This window comes from Theropithecus gelada, chromosome 13 (genome assembly GCF_003255815.1).
Source record: "Theropithecus gelada isolate Dixy chromosome 13, Tgel_1.0, whole genome shotgun sequence".
Lineage (NCBI taxonomy): Eukaryota > Metazoa > Chordata > Mammalia > Primates > Cercopithecidae > Theropithecus > Theropithecus gelada.
The window spans coordinates 98311297-98335743 of NC_037681.1; the positions used below are offsets into that span (position 1 = coordinate 98311297).

Below are 24447 nucleotides of genomic sequence, written 5' to 3' on the forward strand. Positions count from 1 at the left end.
GAACAAATCGCTGCAAAAAAATTTAAATGTTGAGGTGAGAAAATGAATTGAAATATCACTATAAATTGTTAATCATTAAGTATATCAGAAATGACCTAAGTGCAAACATTATCATCCTAAATTTGCTTTTCCTGAAAATATTGAAAACACTACCAAAAGAGAATTGGAACTCATGTAAAATAAATTAATATTATTCACTAACTAAAAATATATGTAGATGAATGCTTACTGATATATAAAGATATTCACAAGACAGTAAGCAAAAATGGTAGATTATAAGCAATTTGCTTACATTATTATTTTTGTGTAATAAAAATGCATACACAATTGTTTTAGAAAAAAGATCATAAAAGTTACATAAATTTTTTAAATTTTTGCTCTTATATAGTTTATCATTTTGAACATAAACATGTAATAAAATGGCATATTAATGAACAAAAGTATGAGAGAAAAATTTTATATTAAAAACTGGGCCACACAAACTCTATACCATAAAGTTAATCTATAGTGTTGAACTTTAGTGATATAAATTTATAAATATTTTGAAATAAAAATTTATAAAGAAGCTTTTCAAAGAAGATATCTAATTATTTTTAAAAGCCAGAAAATTTTTTAAAAAGTAAAATTCAGGAATGTAATTATTTATTCTTTCAGTAAGTATTTATTAAGCTTTTATTGTATATAAGACATGGAGTGAGGCACTGGAATTATAAAGTCCAAAAAAAAAGTCATATGTTACCTTCTGCTGGGTAAATTAGATCAAGTAGTATTGGCAGACATTAATCAAATCATTATGAAAAATAAGGGATTATCTCAACTTGGGTACATCTCAGATGGGTGAGCAAGAATAGAACAAGGTGGTTTGACTATACAAAGATGTCTGCAATGGCTTCCTGAGGAGCTGGTGAACGGGAATTCATTATATGGAAGTGAATGGTAATCTAGGGCCGGACTTACATCAAAACCTTGTCAAAGGAGGGAGGATGCAAATAAAAGGAAAGCAAAATAAAGCCAGTGCTGAGAGTAGAGTCATCCATGATCGGAGATTGTAGAGCAAAGACAGTGTGAAATGAAAATCTGTGAAGGCAGGGCCAGGTCATTCAGGTTTTTTTTTTTTTTTTTTTTTAGCTTATATTCTGGTTCTCATTCTATCAACAATAGGACTCCACTAAATTGCTTTAAATAAATAAAGGAGGATGTTACATGATCCAGCTTGTTTTGAAAGCTGCACCTTACCTGTAGTAGAGAAAGAAATTCAATGGAACAAGAATTGAATTAAGGAGACTAAATAGGACAAAAATTATCACTAGTAAAGATGGAAAGACATGAATGAATTTGAGATATATTTAGGAGGTAAAATCAATAAGACTCCAAGATAGCTTGCTTATGGAGTATGAGGGTGAGGATGGCTTTAAAGATAATTCCTGAGATTCTGACTTGTCACAAGGGATAGCTTCATTCAGAAAACAAGAAATACCAGGAAGAAAAACGTGGAGAAAAGATATTGGCTAACTTTTGGAAGTGAGTTTAAGATGTCTCAGATATTTGAATTCAGGTATCAAGTAAGAAGCTGGTATATATTTATACATATGGGGAACTCAGAGAAGAGGTCAAGCAACAGAGAAATAACATGTTTATTTTAGCAAATAAATGGTAGTGTATTCTGTGTGTGTAAATGAGATCAGAAAGAAAGGGGGGGAGAGAGAGAGAGAGAGAGAGAGAGAGAGAATATGATGGAATAAGAGAAGACCACAAGGGTATAGCCATAAGAAAAACATAAAACTTGGTAGAGGAATTTTAACTTACAAAGATATGGAAAAGGTGCATGATTAAATGAAAAATGAATGAACCCATGTATAGAAGTCAAGGGAGGAAAACATTCAAAGAAAGAAAAAAGGCCAACTGTTAAATATTATTGAGATATCAAAGTAAAGCAGAGAATTTTTGTTTAAATTATAAAATTTGGTGATAATGAAGTCAGTGGCAACTTAGAGCTGTTTGGATGGCATAGTGGGCTCTACTGCCACATGATAGTAGGCTGAAGAACTTAGCTATTGATGGGGAAAAGTAGACTGGGGTAGAATCTTTTGTAAAGATTTTCTATGAAAGGGAAGTATAAGACAGAGCAGTAATAAAGGAGAATTTAAAGTTATAGGAAAATTCTCTCTCTCTCTCTCTCTCTCTCTCCCCCCCCCCCCCCCCTTTCTTGAGTGGGAATACTCAAGTATGTTTAAAAGCCTGTCAAAATGATACAGATTCAGGTCAGCAAACTCTAACACACAAGCTAAATCCAACCTGCCACCACTTTTTGTAAATAGGTTTTACTAGGACACAAATGTACTCATCCTTTACATATTTTCTATAGCTTTTTGTATTATAGTGACAAAGTAGTTATGACATCGACCATATGGCCCATAAAGTCTAAAATATTGTCTGTCTTACTATTTGTAGAAATAGTTTGCTGCCTCTGATCCAGATCAAATAAATTATTTGACTACATAAAAAAGTGAAAGGTAACTGATAAGGTAAAATTACTTAATATCAGAGAGTATTGGATGGAGGAATCATACAGACATTGGCAGTATTATACCCTGGGAAGTAGAACATTGATATAATTTCCTTTAATTTGAAGGTAATTCTCCACTAGTTCTTTGAAAAAAGTCAATAAATCTGTAGATCTTTAGCCATTATAAACAAGAATCAATTAATGAAACAGAACTTTAAGGCATTTATAATCTTAGGGAAAAATTACATCTAATGATCTAACAATTTTATTCTGTTTATAAGAATACAGACTCAAGGAGCTAACATCCCTTATTTATAGTTTGTAGCGCAGTGGTCTATAGTAATTGAATGAACAAATATATGACTAGAGAAGATGTTTAAGGATAATTATTACAAAACAATTTGCTATACATGCTAAATTTTCAATGATATGTGGATTTTATAAGAAACTGTAGTTTAACATTCTGCTTCACAGACATAAAAGAAAAATCTGAATAAAATTTATAATTTTTTCTCAGCATTATATCCAAAAGGGGTTCTACAAAGGCAAATTTTCATGAATATTTTGTACGTTTCAAGAGAAAACAATTTCCATATTATTTCAATGATTTTAGAGCTAGAAAAAGACAAATTATTAAATATAACTCGATTAAAAAAGAACATAATATTGAGATCTCTTTTTATTTAAGAGATAATTGTAAATTACAAATCAAAGTGAGCTCAATATGAGCTGATCTGGAAAAGAATATAATGAAAGAACAACCACAATTTATTCCAGAAATACAAATCACATTTAATATTACGAAATAATATATAAAAAATTCATAAAATCAAAAACCAAAGTATAGGAAAAAAGATATTCCTCACCAAAAAAAAAGCTAGAAATTCATTCAATAAATTTGTGTCTGTCCTAATAATTGTTAATTTTTATAAATAAGACTATATGATAATTGTGATAAATAAGATTTTGCTAAAAAACAGTGTTTTCCTAGTTTAAAAATAGCACTGAGTCCAGTGTTACCACATATTTGTATAGGTACACAATATATTTTCGTTGAATAAATAAATGAAGTGGACCAAATTACAGCAGTCAAATTAAAGTTAGAAACAAAAAAAGTTGCTCCAAATCACCATAGTTATATAATGTCATTCTAGAAGATTTCCTCATCATATGTAGAAGTATAATAAATAAGAAATGTAACTATTTAAAAGAGAAGATAGACACTCCGTTTTGCAAAATTATTTTTGAACTAAAATTTTTAAAAAATTATTCTACTAAAATGAATGTATATATTCAAAATATGGATGCCTATAAATATGGACATAAATACACATGCATTATCATGTCTGTATTAGAATTTTAAAATGAATCAAATGAACACTTTTTAAAGGGGACATAGAAAGGAATGACATAAATCGAGCTCTATAACAATACTTTTAATAATATTTCCTTTTGAAAGATGTAGAGATTCAATTATTTCCAAATTGATTCATAGATTCACATAATTCTAGTCAAAACACCAAATACATGTGTTCAAGGAAGAGAGAGAGATGCAAAAATCTCATTTCAAATAGAAATGATAAAGAAAAACCATGACAATTCTTTTTTAGTAGATGTGGAATTTAGTGGTTGGAGCAAGAATACTTACTTATAAAATGTAAAATATATTGTAAACTATAATGGCATTTGAAAATATGGTTCTTACATTGTAAAAAAGAGTGAATCCTTGAGTGGAATATAGAAAGCAAAAAAATGACCTGGATATATTAAAATTTTACATTATTATTCAGTAATATATACAGAGAGATTTATAATGTTTTAACAGGAAAAAAACTAGTTCTCTATTTTACATGGATACGCTAAAGTATGTTTCAGATAGGTTAAGAATTAAACGTAAAAATAAACCTATAGAGGAAATTATTAAAATATAGTAAATATTTAGCATGCACAGGATAAGAAAGACATTTTTAAAGTAAAAGCAATGTAAGAAAACATAATGAATAACGTTATTATTGTTGACCTCAAAGACTGTTTATATTCCACATTTCAAAATAAGAAATCCAGTAACACAAAATGCGAAAAAAAAAGGTTCTACTACACTAACGTCAAACATGTAAACATTACATGCTAAAAAATAACCTGTCAAATTGTTAAAAATGAGATAATAAATAATGTTAGGGGTATACGTGGAAAAATAGGAACTCCTACACAATGCATCTGGTAAGATAAAAAATATAAAAAGTTACATTTTTGAGAGAGTAATTTTGGCAATGTGTTAAGTAGATTACATTTTTTATTCTTTCTGGCCTTGTATTTTCTTTTGTAGGAATCTATCAATATGATGAGGTAATTTAAGACATTTTTGTGACAGTGAAATGAACCATCGCAAATGTTCAACAAAAAAGGGAGGCATAAGTAAAAAAATGACACATCTTAGGAATATACTTTCAAAAATTATGTTTTTAAAAGCATTCCTATTCATAATAAAGTGTGAACTTTAAAGTAATACGAGGCAATCATATACATACAGTTTCTAATATGAAATTAAATTTCTCTAATAGCCACAGTCACGTACCTGTGCATATGATAGAATTTATGTGCCAGAATTTTTAAAGTATTACCTCTGCATAGTGGGACTTGTTGATAATTTTTTTGATTATTTTTATAAATAACTTTATGTTTTCAATATTTTCTTTAAAAGCATTCATTTACTTTATAACCAGAAAATAATGGAAATTAAAATGTATCATGTTAATCCACAAAATTATACTTGTTCATATCTCAGAATAACTTGTATCTTTCTAATTGTTTAGTATAATTAGAGTAGAAATAGTCAAACATTGTAGGATAAAATCATATGTTTGCTTATATAATTAATTATATAATCTGTTTCAATAAATTTTTAGTAAAAAAACTCAGTGAGAAAAAGAAAGAATGCTATCTTCTTTCTAGCCCAAGGATTCCTTGTCAATCTTCATGTTTTGTTGGAGAATCATATACACATTCCAAAGGAAGACGTTATACCAAAGGTAAAGGGGCAACACATTATTTTAAATCATCTCTTATCCTCCAGTCATTTGGGAAAAGCCACACTGTGAGTTGTCAGAGAACCAAAGAGATGATGATTTGCAAAAGTTAAAAATTTATATTTAAATTTTAAATTCTCTTACCTCTCAAGTTTCAAGATTGACATCTAAGCAACATTTCTCAGAAATTTTTAAAAAAGATAAAAGAAAAGAAATTCTAATTAGAACACTACACGCCATGTCCCAAAGGTGAGAGAGGAAAAAGTGGTTGAGAATATTTGTTCTCTGTGGTTCAGAAGTTACAGAGCAAACAGCTACTATCAAATTGGAATCCCTAAGTGCAATGAACAAAATAGAATTCCAGAGTGGCATGGACCTGGTGTCAGAACTTAATCACCAAAGACAAGGTGAGCATGGTTACCATGATGATAGCAAAGTCAAAGCAGTGATCAGAATACCCTGACTCAAAAAAGATCTATGATGCTGACTAGTGGATCATGGTGTCCCTAGAAGAGAAGTACGTAGAAATTCATTGAATTCGTACTTGATCTGCATAAGTGGAAGAGTTCTAGCTCAAGTGAACGGAAGTCTAATTTGAATCATCAAAAGAGTCATGATCCCATAATCAATTCCCAGACTTGAATCAGTTTACAGACCCAGAATCCACTGAATGAAAAGGCAGACAGGTCCCCTTGAGGAAAGACCCTGCTATACTATGAAAAATGTATGCTGTTAAACTTTCCCCCAGCCTTCTCCAGCGAGATCTATAACTATTTTCTAAGGTGACTGTGTACTGGGGAATGTGAAGTAATCAGACTTTTGGGGGATTACTCCACACAAACCCTGAAGTGACACTAATTTCTTGGAGATCCAAAACATCCCTGTTATCCTCCAGTCAGAGTAAGGGCTCGTGGAGGACAACTGATTAATGCAATTTTAACTCTGATCCATCTCACAGGGAGAACCCAAACCATGTTATTTCCCTAGTTCCATAGCACATAATCAAAATAGATATACTCAACCACTGGCAGAATCCCCTTATTGGAATAATTATGCTTTACCAATCACAAAGAAAATCATTTGTCTCCTCAAGCAAATGTAACATTACTATTTTGTCTTTATGGGTTTTTTTTTGTTTGTTTGATTTTTGATTTTTTTTTTTTTGTCAGTGGTGCCCTCTCTTATTTCATAGCACACAATCGTATCATGAGAAATATTCCACTGAAAAACTTAGAAAGAAATGTGATTCAGTTTAAAATATATTTCACTATGGGGACAATAATAAGAATGATGCAATACGTATTTCTACAAATATAAGAGCTTATACTTAACCAATATAAATACTTATGTACAAATTATTAAATTATATATAACACACATATATATGCCCTAGAGCCATATCAATTCTTCTTTAAATCACTTACTAATAACTTCTGAATTCAAAAGGAATATTTAATGTATTGCTGAAAACTCCCACTTGTCATTTGTGATGCATAAACACCTGGGGAATGAAAAAACTGTTTCCAAGGCCGGCCACAGTGGCTCACACCTGTACTCCCAGCACTTTGGGAGGCCAGGGTGGGCAGATCGCCTGAGGCCAGGAGTTCAAGACCAGCCTGGCCAACATGGTGAAACCCTGTCTCTACTAAAAATACAAAAACTAGCCAGGCATGGTAGCACGTGCCTGGAATCCCAGCTACTCAGGAGGCTGAGGCAGGAGAATCGCTTGAACCCAGGAGGTGGAGGTTGCGGTGAGCTGAGATGGCACAATTGCACTCCAGCCTGGGCGACAGAGTGAGACTCTGTATCAAAAAAAAAAAAAAAAAAAAAAAAAAAAGCTAACAAACAAACAAACAAACTGTTCTGCTTGTTAAAATGAACTGAAGTATGCTATCTGATAAGATCGGGAATTTATAAGTTGTTTCTCTAACTCCTTTCTTCTTTAGACATAGTAACAACAAAATAATTATAAATGCTGCTTTCTTTGCAAGGTGAATAAAATGTTCCATCAAGGGAGTAGTTTACAAATCCTGAGGTATTATTAAATATTGCCAGCTCTGGTACCCAAACTAAATTACAGCTCAGACAAGGGACAGAAAGGTCATGTTTATTATTCACTTTAGTAAAAATGTAACCATAACACTTGTTTCTACATCAGGGAGTATTATAACCAGCATTGTAACTAATAATAACAATGAAAATAATACAGCTACATTATATTTTGCATTTTTCAGTAAACAGTAGGGCTTATGGTTAATAATCATTCATATTTACACTGAAGCTTTTTATGGCGGAGTTCAGAGTGGTTTTTGAATAGTACCTCATTAATCATTTCAACAAGTTACTTGGAAAGTTATTATCATAGTTCAATAGATGAAAAAATTATATCACAGAAAGGTCAGATATATATTTACTTGTCCAATATCAAAGAAGTAAAGTGAGTCCACTTCAAATCTAAGACCTCTTTTTCACCCCTTGATCTAATCACTGGACCAAGGCAATATTTGTCCATGTTGTGGTTTGACCATCAACCTAAAGTACTTCAAGGCTGACCTCTCTGCTATTACTTTTACAGAACTATAAACAGAGAAGAAAATATCATTTTTTCATCTATGGTGACCATACTAAAAAAGACTCAAACCTAATTAATGTGTATTTCCATTGTTTCTTTAAGTCTTATTAGGAACAACTGACAAGAGTGGTATCAATTTATGACTGTAAATATCAAAGCACTTAATAGTGAAATGAATGCATCATGATGAAATTTATGATGAAACAAACAAACATATTTTTAAGGTGTCATTTGAAAATAAATGTATTTAATATGAGTCAGTGAAAGGAAATAAGGAATCAACTTTTAATAATTTAACACCTCAAATATTTAGATCTTCAAGAGCAAGTGAAAGAATGTATGTTTCAGTTAATGTGGCTTGAGGAAGGAGGGAAGAATTGAAATGCAAATGTAGAATTTATACCCAAAGACTGTTTCTATTTGTCTCAATAAAATCCTCACAATTTCAAGGCTTTACCTAATGACATTTTATTTTAAGAGAAGGCAACTAAACAACAATTGTTATACTTTGAAAGTGAAAAATATACAGTGAATACGAATTAAGTAGCACTGTCTTTCCAAAATAAAAGAACATTTGCAGGCATTTTTTTCTATATTTTTTGCTACTCCAAAATTAGTGTCTATGTAATTTTGCTTTAAGTTTAAAAATTCAGCCCAAATAGAATCAAATCATAACTCTATATATTCCTATTTTGAAGCATATATTGCTTATTTAGATCCTAAAAATATAGTGAATTCTCTTAAACAACTCATCCATGTTTATCTTAGTTTGTCTGTTTGTTAAAAATTTATTCATTTTTTGGTTTTAAATCAATGATATTTGAAGACCTCACCCATTAAAATGTAGGTAAAAGTAAAAATTATGTGTCATAAGTTTTGACATTATAGTTACCCTACACCTGACCATTGTATTTTAAAACCTGCAGTCAAAATGTTTACTATACCTTAATTACTTCCGCTAGAAGAACTTGTGTTTAAAAAAAAAATGGAAAAAGTGATTCTTCTTGCTAGATGTAATGATTGCATTTTTCCACTTTTCTCTGAGGTCTGCATTCAGTAAACAAAGAGATGAAAAACTAGGTAAAGAAGACAACATACCTTACAAGTTATGGTATGTGGACATCCCCAAATTTGGAAAACAGTCATACCAAATTGAGGCAATGAGAGAGGAAATAAAAAATTTCTGTCATTAAATTCCTTTTTATGTATCTTCCACAAATATTTAATTTTGAGACAATGCATATAAACTGGATAAGTTAGTACAGAACTGTGTTTATTAAAAAGCAATTATCTGTCTGTATCCAAAAGCAATACCGTCTGCATTCAATATACATGTTAGTATTTTAGAAATATTTATAGAAGATACATGAGTGTTTAATTGTATATAGCTGTTTAAATGAAATATTTCAAAGTTACTTTGATATTTATATTTTATTTCATTAACATTAAAATATTAGTATATTTTATTTCCATGTACAAACAATAATGCTAAATGCCATAACCTTATTGAGTTATATATTTGCTCATATGCATTTATTTTAAGCACATTTGCTAACTTATTTTAAGCAAGTTTGCTAACTTATTTTAAGCAAATACATAATAAGGTTATGGCATTTATTATTATTGTTGTATATGGAAATAAAATATACTAATAGTTTAAAGTTTGTGTTCAGGGTTTTCCTTTTAATCATGCTTCCTCATATTTTTTTCTGAATTTCTTACATTTTCACCATTTTTAAATATTTTATTAATATGTATCAGCTTTGCTGTCATTTCATTCCCCAAACTTATGTTTGCAATATTATAATGTATAGATTTGACTTAAGGTCAAACTTTATGACATTAAATCAAATGACTTTGCTATCATTTCATTCCCCAAACTTAAGTTTACAAACTTTATGTAAGTAAATTTAAGGTCTTACCTTTCATATATTTTTATTTGTAAGTTTTAGAGACAGCCCCTAAGTTTTGCCCAGGTTGGAGCACAGAGGCTATTCACAGGCTCAAACACTGCTCAGGACAACCTAGAACTTTTGGCCTTAAGCAATCTTACTACCTTAGCCTCACAAGTAACTGGGACTATAGGTGTACCATATTACCTGGCCTCCCTTGTAAAGGACTAATTTTCCGTGGTTATGTTTGTTTAGACTTTAATTTCTCTTGGCAGTGAAAGCATTATTTTTAAACTCTTTAGCAGGAGTTTAAATACATAGTCTTTGAACTTATCTAGCAGCTTCTAGCAGATGTTTATTTAAAAAACCAATTGTTTTGATACCTTAGGAAATACTGTGCTTTTTTTTCTCAACCTTTCCTACCTTACAGTTACAATTTTAATGGCTTATGGAGTGCATGAGAAAAATAGTCCTGTAATTTCTTTTTCCTTTCATGAATATTGAGATTTTATTAAACTGACTCAGTGAATGATGGTTCTTCTGGTACTATAAAAAGCAATTTTAATTTTAAAAACATATTCAATATCACTTCATGCTTTTCACTGATCAAAAGACATACTAGTTTTTCAAAACTCTCAGTGTCTAGTGATACACAGGTTGCTTCTGCTTCGCTTTGATTTAGTGAATCATGAAACTCTAGAGACATGAAAATTCAGATGAGTCACCAAGTCCCCAGTGAAAATATTACTGAGCAACTCCTAAAGCATAAAACTATCTCTAAATGCAATTCCTGAGAAGAACTAGGGATGATTACATTTTATAAACACAGAAAGGTCTCATGAAGGAAATTCTGGCATCCTGTGGATATTATTGGGGTGTGTCAAAAGCTACACATTCCTAAGACCGTAGACTTCTCAGCTTGGAGTCTTAGAGAGCAATCATTTATTAAAACCTTGTTGGTGAGATGCTAATACCAACTAATTCTAGAAAAAAAAAGGGGGGGCATTTATTGTCAGTTTAAAATCTTTCCTAAATTAGCTATGTCGGTCTTTTTTTGGCAGCTGTCACTCTTCACCACTACCATTTGTGAATTCTAATGAAAACTATTCACAAATAGATTTTAATTGGACCTAATTCAGACAATCAATTTTTTTAAAAAGCGGACATAGTTTTAAGTGCTTTCAAAATATCTAGTTACTTAGCAGAATTTCAGAGACATATATGTGTGTGAGAGTGTGCACTCATGTGCTCACATGTTTGTATGTGTGGGGTACATATTTTCCCCTCAAGCATAAAGAAATTGTGTGGCTGCTCACCTGGGCACCCCAGTTTTTAGTAACTGAAGCAGCTCTTTCTTTTCTCATTGACAAATGTAAGTAGCTCAATCTTTTTCTCCATAGCTCATCCTGCTTTTTTCGTTCTGAGAATGACCATTGAGATTTTACAAATTTTATGCTAATCTGGGAATTGCTTTGTGTTGGGAAGCACTGTGCCAGCTGAGTCACTCGTTTGAGTGACGCGTCACAGAGAAATAAGTGACAAGTCTAAAGTAACACAAAAAATGCAATATGTAATATAAATACAGACTTGACTGTATGTTATATTTTGTTTTTTAAAAAAGAATTTTAGACTACATAGATGTAAGATACTTATAATTTATATTTTGTTTATTTATTTATTTTGAGATGGAGTCTTGCTCTGTTGCCCAGGCAGCAGTGCAGTAGTGTGATCTTGCACTGCATCCTCCACCTCCTGGGTTCAAGCGATTCTCTTGCCTCATCCTCCCTAGTAACTGAGATTGTAGGCATGCACCACCATGACCAACTAATTTTTATTATTTTCAGTAGAGACAGGATTTCACCATGTTAGCCAGACTGGTCTCAAACTCTTGACCTCAAGTAATCCACCCTCCTTGGCCTCCCAAAGTACTGGGATTATAGGCATGAGCCACTGCGCCTGACGACACTTAAAATTTTTAGATATGGTAATACATTTACCTTAAGGACCATATTCCTAACTAAAACAAATCTTGGTAATTTTGACCTCAAATTTTTGTTACTAATAATTTAAATTGTAGTAACAAAATTTAATTAATTTTGATGGACATTAATTCTGATGGAAAAATGTTTATATTCTGTCTCTCAATACACACACACACACACACACATATATACAGACATACATACCTGGATAAACTCATATAGAAACACACACACATTCTATTTAATATACAAATACAGTTTCAATTATAACATTGTATCATGACACAGTTGTAGTCAGCACCTAAATAGTTTGTTTTCTATAGCTTTATGTTGATAAACCGTTAATTAAACTCAAGGTAACTGGGTCTGCTTTCCTTAGAATCATCTTTGTACATACATTTCGCTTAGTAGTCCTTGGACATTCACTTAGCACACTGCAAAATATCAAATATCTAAAATGTGAGAAGTTGTTAATGGTCTACTCTATGCTAATTGTTTGAACCTGACCTAACATAGTCAATAAATATAAGTTGTTAGAAATGGTTTATACCACCCTCTGCATAACAGTGAAAGAAATTATATAACCCCAACTGAAAACCAATATTTTTTTTAAATTTTGCTCAATTTTGAAGAAAGTAACGAAAATATTAAATATTCGGAAAATATACACCTATAATGTCACCTTTACTGCTATTTTCCTAATAGCAGCACTGTTAGCACTATGGGATCATTAAACTTTATATTTCAATTACTTAACTATTGAAACACTTTGGATGGAGAGTCTCTTTAGAGACTACATTCATTCATTTTAAGTTTTTACCAATTTAATTTTTTTAAATGTACAAACCCCACTACAAATGTTCTTTCTTGTCCTGTATTCACATTGTCTAATATATAAAGGCCCTTGTTATTTTTAGTTGATGAAACAAATTCTAGAAGAACTAGAAATTCAAAACTTTGTTCTTTACAATTTCGAAGGAAAAATTTGATATGCAGAATGAAGCAACTTTATAGCCCTGATCATATTTTTTAATGAGATAACATTATGCCAAGCTACACAAGCTATTTTTAAAAGTAAATATTTGCATTTTGTCTATTTATAGTAACACCTTACAGTTTTAGGAAAAGCTGTATCATTTTGGCTTTAAATTATCTTTTCTGAGTACATATTGAGAACAAAGTGAATGATTCAGTTCAACCAAGCACACTGTTCTACTCAAAGTATGATGATTGAGATGTATGTATCCCTTATACTTGTGCTATATATATTAATTACTCATAACTATCTACTCTATTTCTCTTTTATAGATATGAACAATTTTTACTGCCCAAGTTATTAAAATATTATCCTTCATTTTATCAGTATGGTATGTGCACATGGACTTTTCAGAATTAAAAGTTGCAAAACATAGAGACAAAATTATTTAATTTGAAAATTACATGCTATATTTGTATGGAAGTTCACAAACACCAATCTAATCAATAATCTCAATTAAAAAAAATCCTCTCAAAAAAAAAAAAAATAAACAAAATGGATCTTGTAACCATATTTAGGTAATGGTAATTGAATATAAAGTTAGGTGGAAAGTAGAATTTTAAATTTAATGCAATTTTTATTTCTTCAAGGCACTATCTTAGAAAATTAGCATTTGGTGCTAAGTTTCCCAATTAAATATTTATGGCTTTATTGGGTAGAGTTTGGTGTTTTGAATATTTTTTTAAAAAAACTTACCTCACAAAAATGTCTTATAAATATATTAATGGTTCTCTGCTAAACTAGTGATGTATGAGACTTATGAAACAATGCCAGGTTAAAATTCAGCATACTTCTACTATTCCAAAAACATTGTAAACTTAGGCAAATCACTGCCCTCTCTTGACTCTATTTTGTAGAGAAATTTTGTCCAAAGGAATATTTCTCAACAGGAGAAATTTTACTCTGAGTGACAAAGAAGTAGGAAGTAATTAGGGCTTTCTGTATAACAATTTCTAAGAGTTTGCTTTTCCTCGTTGTTTATATCTACCTATAACTGTAATACAGCAAACATTCTGTCAAAAAATGGGGTGACCCCTGCAATGTTTGTTTTTGTATGTTTTTGTTTTAAAACAAGTTGAAATTCATTTAAATGTAGTTTTAGAGCACCCCCCCTCCTCATCCTAAATGGACATATGGTCTTAAATGTATAGCCTTCTAATTTCCATGTTTTAGGCCACAGAAAGTTTGAGCTACTTCAGTAAGGATTCCATTTTGACTCAACAGAATTATTACAATATTTAATTACATTCTTCATTATTTAATGCCTTAACAACACATTCATTTCCAACAATACTAGTGCAATTTCATGACATTAAATGTCAATCTATATAACACATACAATATCAAAATGTGTTTTTAAATACACGTTTTAATTAAATGAACCATCTTTTAAATTTGTTTCTCTCATGGTAATGCCTAGGGTTTTTGATCCAATAATCTGTGAAACTTAAGATCTCTGGAAAAGTTTTAGAACCCCAGCTCTCAAGTCCTGGTTCTTTAAGAATGTTTCTTACTTCTTGGTGATTCTTAAAAATAAAAACCATCATTGTACTCCAAAAGTCAAGAGAAAATGAATTAATGCATCTAGATTTTTCTTTACTTTTTATGTTACCAGCCTTTAAGAGGATCACAAAATATAAGGAGAACCCAGAATAAAATATGATGGACTTGTGTTACTAATATTCAAGTATATTGTATAATTGTGGGCCTGCAATAAAAACATCAAGCCTTGTTAGACTTTTATAGAAAATCTTTTATTCTCTTTAATTTTTAAGGGCAATTGCTTATACAGTTTCCTTTTAGGAATTTATTATCTGGGATTACTTCTCTTATTTTCAATGATACACAAAAAAAGGCGAAAATGAACTCTTTGAAGAACAGTTCAATAGTCCAAATTGTACTGAGTTAGAGATTATTTCAAATTCAGTGCTTTGTCTGAAAACATTTTCATTAGCATTTGCCGTTAGGACTATGGAATAATTGGAGTATACACTATCAAAGAGCAAATTATATTTTCCAACTGTTAACTAGCATTAGAAAGGGCAACATCTTTAAATACTCATTAAAACTGTCTTTTGAAAGAGTAATCATCTAAAATCAGATACTAAAATATTATATTCCCAGACTTTAACCTCTCTTCACTAGTTTCTTCCAGCAACAAGGCCTTGGTAGTCAGTCTTTGCACATAATGATCAACTTTACCAAGAAAAGAACAATCTACATCCTGTATTACTTATTGACAAGTTTGAAATTTGTGACTATGTGTCTACTCATTAACATGTTCCTGTAAGTGATCTTTCAAATTAAATAATCAGAAACCGGGTCCAAATTTATTCTTATAAAAACAAAAATAATATAACATGGAAGTACGCCTTTATTTGAGGCTGTTACAGAAAGGGAGAATACCCAGGACTCAAACCTCTCTCCTTTTAATTATGAATATTTGTATCACTTACTTCTGAATAAGTTTAACAAGAATACATATCATTTCTTTTGGGGATGACAGCAATACTGACAAACAGTCCTTGCTATGACTGCCATTTTGTCATTGCTAAATCATCCACAAAATTGTGACCTGATTTTAGTTACCAGGGACAAAGCCAAAGGATGGAATTGAAGTTTCCTTCTGATTAAACACAAATAGCCAGTGCATAAAAACCTCTTAAATCAGATCTATAACCCAGTAATTAAAAAACAAAACAAAACAAAAAAAAAAAAAAAAGGAAGGAAAAAAAAAAAAGGAAAGAAAGGGGGGAAAAAAAAAAGAGGAAAGAAGGAAAAAAAAAAAAAAAGACACCTTAGGAGCCTGATACAATTACACAGTAGGCCTCTGACATTCTCTATGCTGGTATAATAACTAAATGGCAAGTAACACGGGTGTAAGATCCCTGTTGCATGCTTTCATTCAAACTAAAAATTTACAACAAAATCAACCCTTGGGAAAATTGCTCTTTGGTTTAAATCTTCATTACCTTCTGGAATTTTGGTAAACTCACTTTATTTTTAAATTAAGCTGGCCCCTCTTCTTTACTCCATTACAAAAGTCAAACACCAAGAACCAGACAGAAATTTCAGAACGAAAAGAGTTTTGTTTGTATGTGTGTTTTTAAGTCCAACCCCTGTATACAAATTGTTAAAAAGCAGATGTTTTAACATAGTGCTTTATTCCAACTTATCCTTGAATGAACTTCCTTCAAGTTTCAACCATTTAAAAAAAAAAAAAAAAAGCAGTCAATTTCCTGGTGGTTGTAATTTAATTAAGTAACCTTTCATACTGAGCAAAACCCAAAAGCAAAAGGGTCATTAATCTTTCTAGTGATTAGAGACACCTCTAGGGCTTCAAACATTTACCTCTCCTTCCCCGCAGTAGAAATGCTTTTAGGAGGATCATGGTTCATACCTCACATTCCCTGGAGCCAGAGATGGTATATGTGCAGGGCCCAGATCCATTAACCGATATATCCATGGTCTCAGAGTTTGTAGGCTTGTAGTCCACATAATACTCCTGTAAAGGGGAATTCATTTGTCTTTCAGACTCTCTGGCCTTTTTCCGCCGCCTCTTCATAAGAGAGTGTTGCTGGAGTTGTTTCATGCTGGCTGGGTAGCGTTTCCAAGACACATAGATCACCAAGAGGATCATGGCCACTGACAGAAAGAGAGCCACACTCCCTGCAATAATTTTGTGAAATGAAACATGCTCATACTCTTGCTCTGCGCCAGGAATCTGAAACCCTGGGGAAGGGCTTGGTGTTTCAAAGGTGGGTTGGGTGACGTCAGGTTTGAAGATGGTAGGTTTAGGGATAATCAGAGGTTTCTGGGGAGTTTGGGGCACCAGGTGTGATCTTTCTGTGTTGACCACCTGGACTTCAGAACAGATATTATATGTTTCCACTGCATCACTAACCTTTTCACCCTGGATGTGCTTAGGTCCTGCACATATCATGGTGCTTTCCTTATTTCCTTTGAAATTCTTAAGCCAATAAAATAAAGGACAAATGCTCCGACTGCATTCCCACATATTTCCAGACAAGGTGATGGATATTAATGATATCCACGCATTGACAGTTTCCTGTGAGATGTTGGTGAGCTTGTTGGAATCCAAATTCAATTTTTGTAAATTGGGGAGGCATTTAAATGTGCCCGGCTCAATTCCTTGGATGTCATTCCCTGATAAATCCAAGTTGTGTAAGGAACTCCAAGTCCATGTCAAACCTTGGCTAATGGAGCGAATCCTGTTCCATTGTAAGTAAATTGAGCGGAGGTTGAAGAGACGTGGAAAATGAGCAAAGTTGATCTTGGAAAACTGGTTGTGCTCCAAATGGAGCTCCTTTAACTTCAAGAGGCCAGCAAATGCATTTCGGGACAAGCTGCGAAGACGATTGTAACCCAAATCCAAAAAATCAAGATTCCGACAGTCTTGAAAAACTCTTATGGGTACAGTCTTTAGTGAGTTAGATCTCAAGTGCAAAATGATGAGTTTCCGAAGGCCTTTAAATTGTTCAGATTGCAATGTCTGAAGCTTATTGTAGGAGAGGTCCAGATTGCGGAGATTGGGAACTGGGTGAAATGTTTTATTGTGCAGATAAGTAATTTTGTTGGAGCTCAGAATTAATTCTTTCAGTCTACGGATCCCTTGAAATGCATCTTCATCCACTGAGCTAATGTAATTATGGTCAAGATAAAGCCATATAAGCTGGTTAAGGCCGGCAAACTGATTGGATTTGAGCTTCTGAATGCTGTTGAACCTTAATGATAAGCCTTGTGACCCTCCAGAAATGTTCTCAGGGATATCTGCGAAAGCATGAGACTCACAGTACACAATTTTGCCATCACATCTGCAGTTCTTTGGGCAAGCTCTCTGAGCCCCCGTGAGCATAACAAGCAGCAGTGTAGGAAGTAGCACCAGCACCACACTCATGCCTTTCAGCTGCGTAATTAAATGGAAACCTACGATATTAAAAAAAAGACAGATGCACATTGTGAAGCTATTAAAATAAATCACCGCCGGTTTACCAATAACAGGGGCATTTCCTCTACTGTAGGAATGGGACAGTTGATTTAAGGAAAATGCATTAACATTTCGAGCATTATTTTCTTCAGTGTTGCATGTTTGCTGCTTAGGTTTCACTTTTTCTTCCTTGATCTTCAAATCACCACAGTCCCATAGAACTAAGAAAAGCCTTTTTGAGTTTCAGGAGTTCCTACTTATTTCAACATTGAAAAGCACAGAGCCTTTCTCACCACTGAATGCTGACATTTTAATAACAATAATATTTGGCTAGCCACTGTATTGAACGACAGTACCAAAAGGAAGTGTACGATGTACTCTGGTAAGGTCAAAAATGTGACACAGTAAACCTGGTACCTGTACGTCTTTCCTAGTTGAGCAAACAGGCTGTGATTTGGCAAAAGAGCTTCAGTCAGCTGTCAAGGTAACCCAAGTTTGCCCTGCCTGAATCGTGTACTTATTGTATAATAGGATCGCAATGTGTGAGCTCTGGAAAAACAGCATTGAGACTAGTATAGGCAGCCAATGAAGCATTGGATGAAGACAAATACCAGTACGAGGTGCTCTCAAGTTGTTAATAAGCGTAGATTATTGCATACTGTGGCTCCCTGCCCAATGATACAGGAGCTAAGACATCTAAATACTCATAACGGAGAACACTCCAAAGTTAAGACTGTCAAAATTCTTATTAAATATTTGCCTAAAAAGCAAAAAATATTGTGTAGTATTACTCTGTCATTATTTTAAACAGAGTGGCTTTTGCAAATTCAAAGGATAAACAAGGAAAGAAGCAGCCAACTACTATCTTTCTCCACATCACCCTGATCTCTGCTCATTTCTCACTGACTTTTTTCTCCCCAACCTCAATTAACTTCAGAAAGCCTGCAAAGTTACAATCTATTGGCACTTACACTGCATTTCCAAGTCATTGCATGTTAAGGGACTTCTTTCCTCTGTCAACAGTAGATTTATTATTTCTTAATGGGGAGAAAAAAAGAAACATCTACCATGTGTTGCAGTTTCTTTTTTTTTCCTTAGATTTTTAAAATTTGAACCAAGAGGCAATCAACCAAATCCCTGATCTAAAACCCATCCTTCTTCTCAAACAGTTAAGTTTTTTTTTTTTTTTTTTTTTTAAATTTAAAACCCGATCTTGCTGTCTGTCCTCTTGCCAGCCACAGACTCATTGAAATACATTCCAGCTCTTCCAGACAGGAGAAAGGGGGGGGGGAAAAGCCAGTCACACTTGAAAAAATAAGACTGGCAAATGACTGCTGGAAATTCGGAAGCTGTGTTCAGAATCCAGCTTCAAAGATAAAACAAGCCCTTGTGCAACCTCTCATAAAGTAAGGACCCCACCCCTACACACACGCAGCAAAGTGTTAATAGTCATCGTGACAGCTACCAGAAACATAAGCCTCGTTAATATTATCAAGAAATAGAAGCAAACACAATATTTATCTCATGCTCAATTCCCAAGCTGTGGATACGCAGACAGCAGAGACAGTCTTAAAGATATTTCTCTAGAGTCTGTTTAAGTTCGTGTTGTGCATTTACAGATTAAAAAAAAAAATACTGCAAAAAGGAAAATGATCTAAAAATATAATAGCAAGTATAGTGAATCAACTGGCAAACTCAAAGGCTGCTGCTCTTTGCCTGTTTCCCCGTCTTTTATCTGCTAATGCCACGACTGAGGATAGGAAGCCAAGAGGATCAGCTTTGCTCAGAAGAAAACAACAAAAGTTCACTTACCCATCCTTTGTCATCCAAAAACGTTTCCCCCCTCTCTCAGCTTTCTTCTTATTTGGTCTCTTGTGCGGAAACCACCACCACCTTCATGACACAGTGCGGCTGTCATTCACACCATTCTGATCCCGCATGTGAGCTAGTAGCCCCATACAAACTTCCCCGAGAGGACAGGCAAAAAAAAAAAAAAAAAAAATACATATATATATACATATATATATATATAAAAATCAGCACAGGGTGGGATGGTGAGGGGGGCAGGGAAAAGGAAGCCGTTGGGGGGATAGGGAGGGGGGAGGGCCTCTAGGCTCTGAGGACCATTGTGTAATTCACCAGAGACCCATCAGCAGTAATTGGCAATCTGTGCAAAACAGCTACAGCCCATCTCGGAGGTAACCAACTTCTCCGTAAAAAGAGAGGAAAAAAAGAAAATCTTCAGAATACCTGGCATTCCTTATTGTGCTGGTTTTTGCCATTCCCAGATAAAGCAATTCATCCTCTGGATTTTCAGTTCTTGAAGCAAGTAGGCCTCCTGTGCTGTATGAGACCCCAGTTTAAAAGCTATGCAGGCTAGGTTTATCCATTTAGCTGGTCAGGTTTAAAGTGTTTTGTAGCTGTGCTGAGAGGCAGCCCTTGTCTAATTCAGAAGGCTTTCCAGAGACTGATGATGCTCAGAGCTTGTTGGTGCTAATGCTTGAGTTTGTGATACACTGAGTGCCCTCCGCTGGAGAAAACAGATTGCACATTAAAGACGGGAACAAGTGAGCCTGTCAGTGGTGTGCAGCCTTCCCTCGCTCAGAAAGGGAAATTAAAGGCACAGAATCACTATTTTTTTCTCTCCAATAATTTAAAAGGTTTATGCCAAGGAGTTCCTTTTAGTTATACCAAATATTAAGTAAAATACTGCTTCTCTAAATGCTATGCAATTAATAATTTTTCAAAGTTGCCATGACCTGAATTTTGTTTCTCTGCACATGTCACTGGAGATATATCATCTTTTGCAAATGACAGAAATCGTTGAAATTTAAGTTTTATTCACTGTTGCTGTTGGTTTGTTTTATTTATTTACATTGTTTTAAACTAACCACTTACAGAAGCAATCTTACTCAAGGGAAAAATGCAATTTTAATCAATTTTAAACAGGTTACATTTAAAATGTTTAACTCTGATTTTAAAATTCTCAACCTTTGACAATAAAATGCATTTTATAATTTTGTGCATTTTATTGAACAGTCTAGAACATTACTTTCTAAAAGTTTACATTTTAAGTCTTAAAGCAGGTATAATCTATAGTATATTGCCAAATGTGAAGGTAACTAAGGGATAAGAGTAGAATTCTAGCTTGACGTTCTTAGTGCAGCCACTTTCCTTAAATCATCTACATTTAGAATGCAAATCATTTCTCATGCAAATCACTTATTGTAATGTGCATTTCCAGAAAAACAAAAGCACTTGAGTTCTGCATTATCATGGTATTACTCTAAAATGTGCCGAATATCTTCAGAAGTAGAAGGGATAACATGATAAAACACCTGATATATGTAATTTAAAAGAACCTACACACTTTCTTTAAGCTTGTGCAGACGTTGAAAAACATACATACAGTGCATCACCTCCATTTTTTCCTCGTTTTTACTAGTTTATTCCATAATCCTCTGGCAGGTAACAATTTTTAAAATAATCCAGGAGAATGAATCAATGTAATGCAGAGAGAGAGTGCTAGGTAAGATTGCTAACCTAATTTAGCAGACGTGAGAAATTTAAGTGAATTTTACATAAGCATTTAGAATTGCTGTGGATCACTGCAAATGGATATTTTTAGAAAGAGCCTTGGTTTTAGATTGTTTGCCAAAATAGTAATAATTAAGGGGGCTTATCACATAAACAACACATATAATTTGACTCAGATTTATGAGTAGGCAGTTGCAGGCAATTGTCTCATTACTAAGATTTCTTGAGGAACAAAAAGGAATAATATGTCCCCCAAATATATTCCTTTTCCACTAACTGATACTTGAATTTCTATTTTAGAAATGTGTGCCTTTGGCTTAAGGCTTAATACCTATTAAAATGCAAATGCATGCCAAAAGAGGCAGGATTATTGTGATTGCTGAAAATAAATATATCAATATAAATGTACACATACGATTTGTTCATAGTGGTGTAGTTTAATATAGAAACACAAACCCCACCCAAATATTAATGGTGGAGGATGAGTGAAGGGAAAATTAATATACTAATAACATAGAACACATGCTGCCATTAAACTTAAAATAAAGGTTGATATTTGCTGATAAGAAATTAGACCACCATGTATAAAGTAAGGAGGGGGGGGCAGAGAACTCAGATAGTTAAGGGCAGTGAAAGGGAGTCTATTACTGTAAATAAAGCAAAATAAAATATTCAGAGCAGATTTTCCTGGAAGATGGATTATAGAAGTATCTGATTTCATCTTTTATTGTAAAATTGTCTGTGTTTTCTAATTTTAAATCTAATGAATATGTCATGTGTGATATCTATCAATACATGTTTGTATGTGTGTGTGCGTGTGTGTGTGTGTAAACGTTTTTCTTTGTTTGAATTCAGGATATAAAAACAGCTTTGATAGTATGTTGGGAAAACCACAGGATATTCTCTATAGCTAGAGTGTAATAACTGGCATATCTATAGTGTAATAACTGGCTAAAATGCAAATTTTGTTTAAAGTACCAGGATCTAACAGTTCTATCTTCCAAAGTACATGCTAGATTATATGCAGAATTTAAAAAGAAAGTGGCCAAAAGTCTCTTGAACACACTGTAATGATACAAATGGTAAAGAAAGTTGAAAAAAGTAGAGGATGTTGTGCGGAAGATTTGCCTGGAAGAAGCTGTTTTGGTATCATCTTTACACACACACACACACACACACACACATACACATACACACACACCCTTCACCCAAGAAAAAGTGGTGGGTTTGTTGGCTCCTCAGCTTAACTATAGTGATAGGGACTTCCACAGGTACCTTGAAGAGCTTGTTATGTGTTGCCAACAGTGAGCCTAGCAGAAAGGGATGGTATCTGATTTCTGTTGGTATATCCAGAGGATAAACAATAGGTTTTCCAGAGCAAAGGAAAGTTAGTGTTGTGTTGAAATTGAATTTCATTTTCAAAGTTTGTATGGATAAAAATAGGTACATATGTTTTCCATGGAAGAGAGGAGGGCTATGTGGGAGAGAGAGGGTCAGTTTGAAGCTGTTTTAAATCCTGATGAGATCCCTCCTCCACCATCCCACAACGGAAAGAGTCTGTGTGAGTGCATTGCCAAATCAGGCAAATAAACAGAAAACAAACGGAAACCAGTCAAGTCTGGACAGGCACCACATAACTCCAGATAAAAAGTATATTCTTTGTCTATTGTTGCTAATAGGGCTACTAAGGATCTATCAATGCATTCACAAAAAAAGAAATATGTTTCAACATCTCTTAGGCTCAGAGATCACAAATCCTTTTTACAGTAATAACAGTCAACCAAGACGTTTCCTGGGCAGTTCAAAACAGCAGTTAGTAAGTGTGGGAGGGGGTCAGCAAGAATGAGAGAAATTGACTATACTTCCTCTTTTTTCCTAGGTAGCAGATAGCCCATTTGCACCTGGTCCTACTGGGGGAATGGGGAAAAATGCTTCCAATTTATATAAAGTATTGATCAACATGATGGACTTAATATTTTTATTTACCAAATTGAGACTTCACATACTAAGAAGATAATAGTATTTCTTTGTTACCCCAAAGAGCATTTAGAGACTACACCTTGGGTCATTTGAAATTGACAATGTTGAAAGTGTTTACAACATAGAAATGGTTGCCAGCGGTGAATCTGTATCCAAATGAGTCTGCAGCAACCTGAATTCTTGCCTCCTCAGAAGAAAGAATTCGACCTAGGAGGCTGAAGGGAGTAGAGACCCAGGCAAGTCTTAGAGCAGGAATCAACGTTTATTAAAAAGCTTTAGAGCAGGAACAAAAGAAAGGAAAGTATACTTGGAAGAGAGCCAAGGGGACAACTTCAAAGACAAATGCCGATTTGACGTTTTGACTTGGGATTTTGTATGTTGCACACTTCTGGGGTCTCATGTTACTTCTCTCCTGATTCTTCCCGTGAAGTTATCTGTCCACATGTGCAGTGGCCTGCTAGAACTTGGGAGGGAAGCATGTGCAGGGTGTTTACTGGAGTTCAACACATGGTCCCTTTCGGCATTCTTCCCTTACTAGTACAGTGTTCCTAGAGGAAGGTCATATACCAGTTAAATTCCGTCATTTTGTCTCTTAATGTGCATGCTTGAGCCAACTCACCCAACTTTCTGAGATCTTATTGGGAAGTTGCTGATCACCAGTTTCATGTGCTTTCTATCTACTGGGAGACAGCCCTTCCCTGGTGCTGGCTGTGACCAATTATTATTTTAGAGAGACAATTAGCAACTACCTGACCATCACCTGATGGTCATCTGATATTCCTGGGTTGAGGAGGGGGGCCCTCTCCTGCCCTGTTCATGTCTGACTAGCTACCTACTGTAACAAAATCAGCAAAGGTTGAAAATTAAGTGTGATTGCCAGGCAAGGTGGCTCACGCCTATAATCTCAGCACTTTGGGAGGCCGAGGAGGGTAAATCACCTGAGGTCAGGAGTTCGAGACCAGCCTGGC

General features: G+C 33.7%; 1 protein-coding gene across 3 annotated transcripts in view; it reads right to left on the reverse strand.

The window, feature by feature from the left end:
* Window positions 1-20537, reverse strand: part of LRRTM4 (leucine rich repeat transmembrane neuronal 4) — a 784553-nt gene extending 764016 nt beyond the window's left edge. The window contains exons 1-3 of one of the 3 annotated variants that reach the window (XM_025353906.1): window positions 20213-20537; window positions 19775-19855; window positions 16415-17961 (exon numbers count right to left, since the gene is read on the reverse strand). In XM_025353906.1, coding sequence (XP_025209691.1) covers window positions 16415-17961; window positions 19775-19778 — 1551 coding nt within the window. In that variant the 5' untranslated portion in view covers window positions 19779-19855; window positions 20213-20537. Of the gene's footprint in view, window positions 1-16414; window positions 17962-19774; window positions 19926-20212 lie in introns of all 3 variants that reach the window. The other 2 variants (XM_025353905.1, XM_025353904.1) reach the window with 2 other exon arrangements.
* Window positions 20538-24447: the final 3910 nt, after the last annotated feature.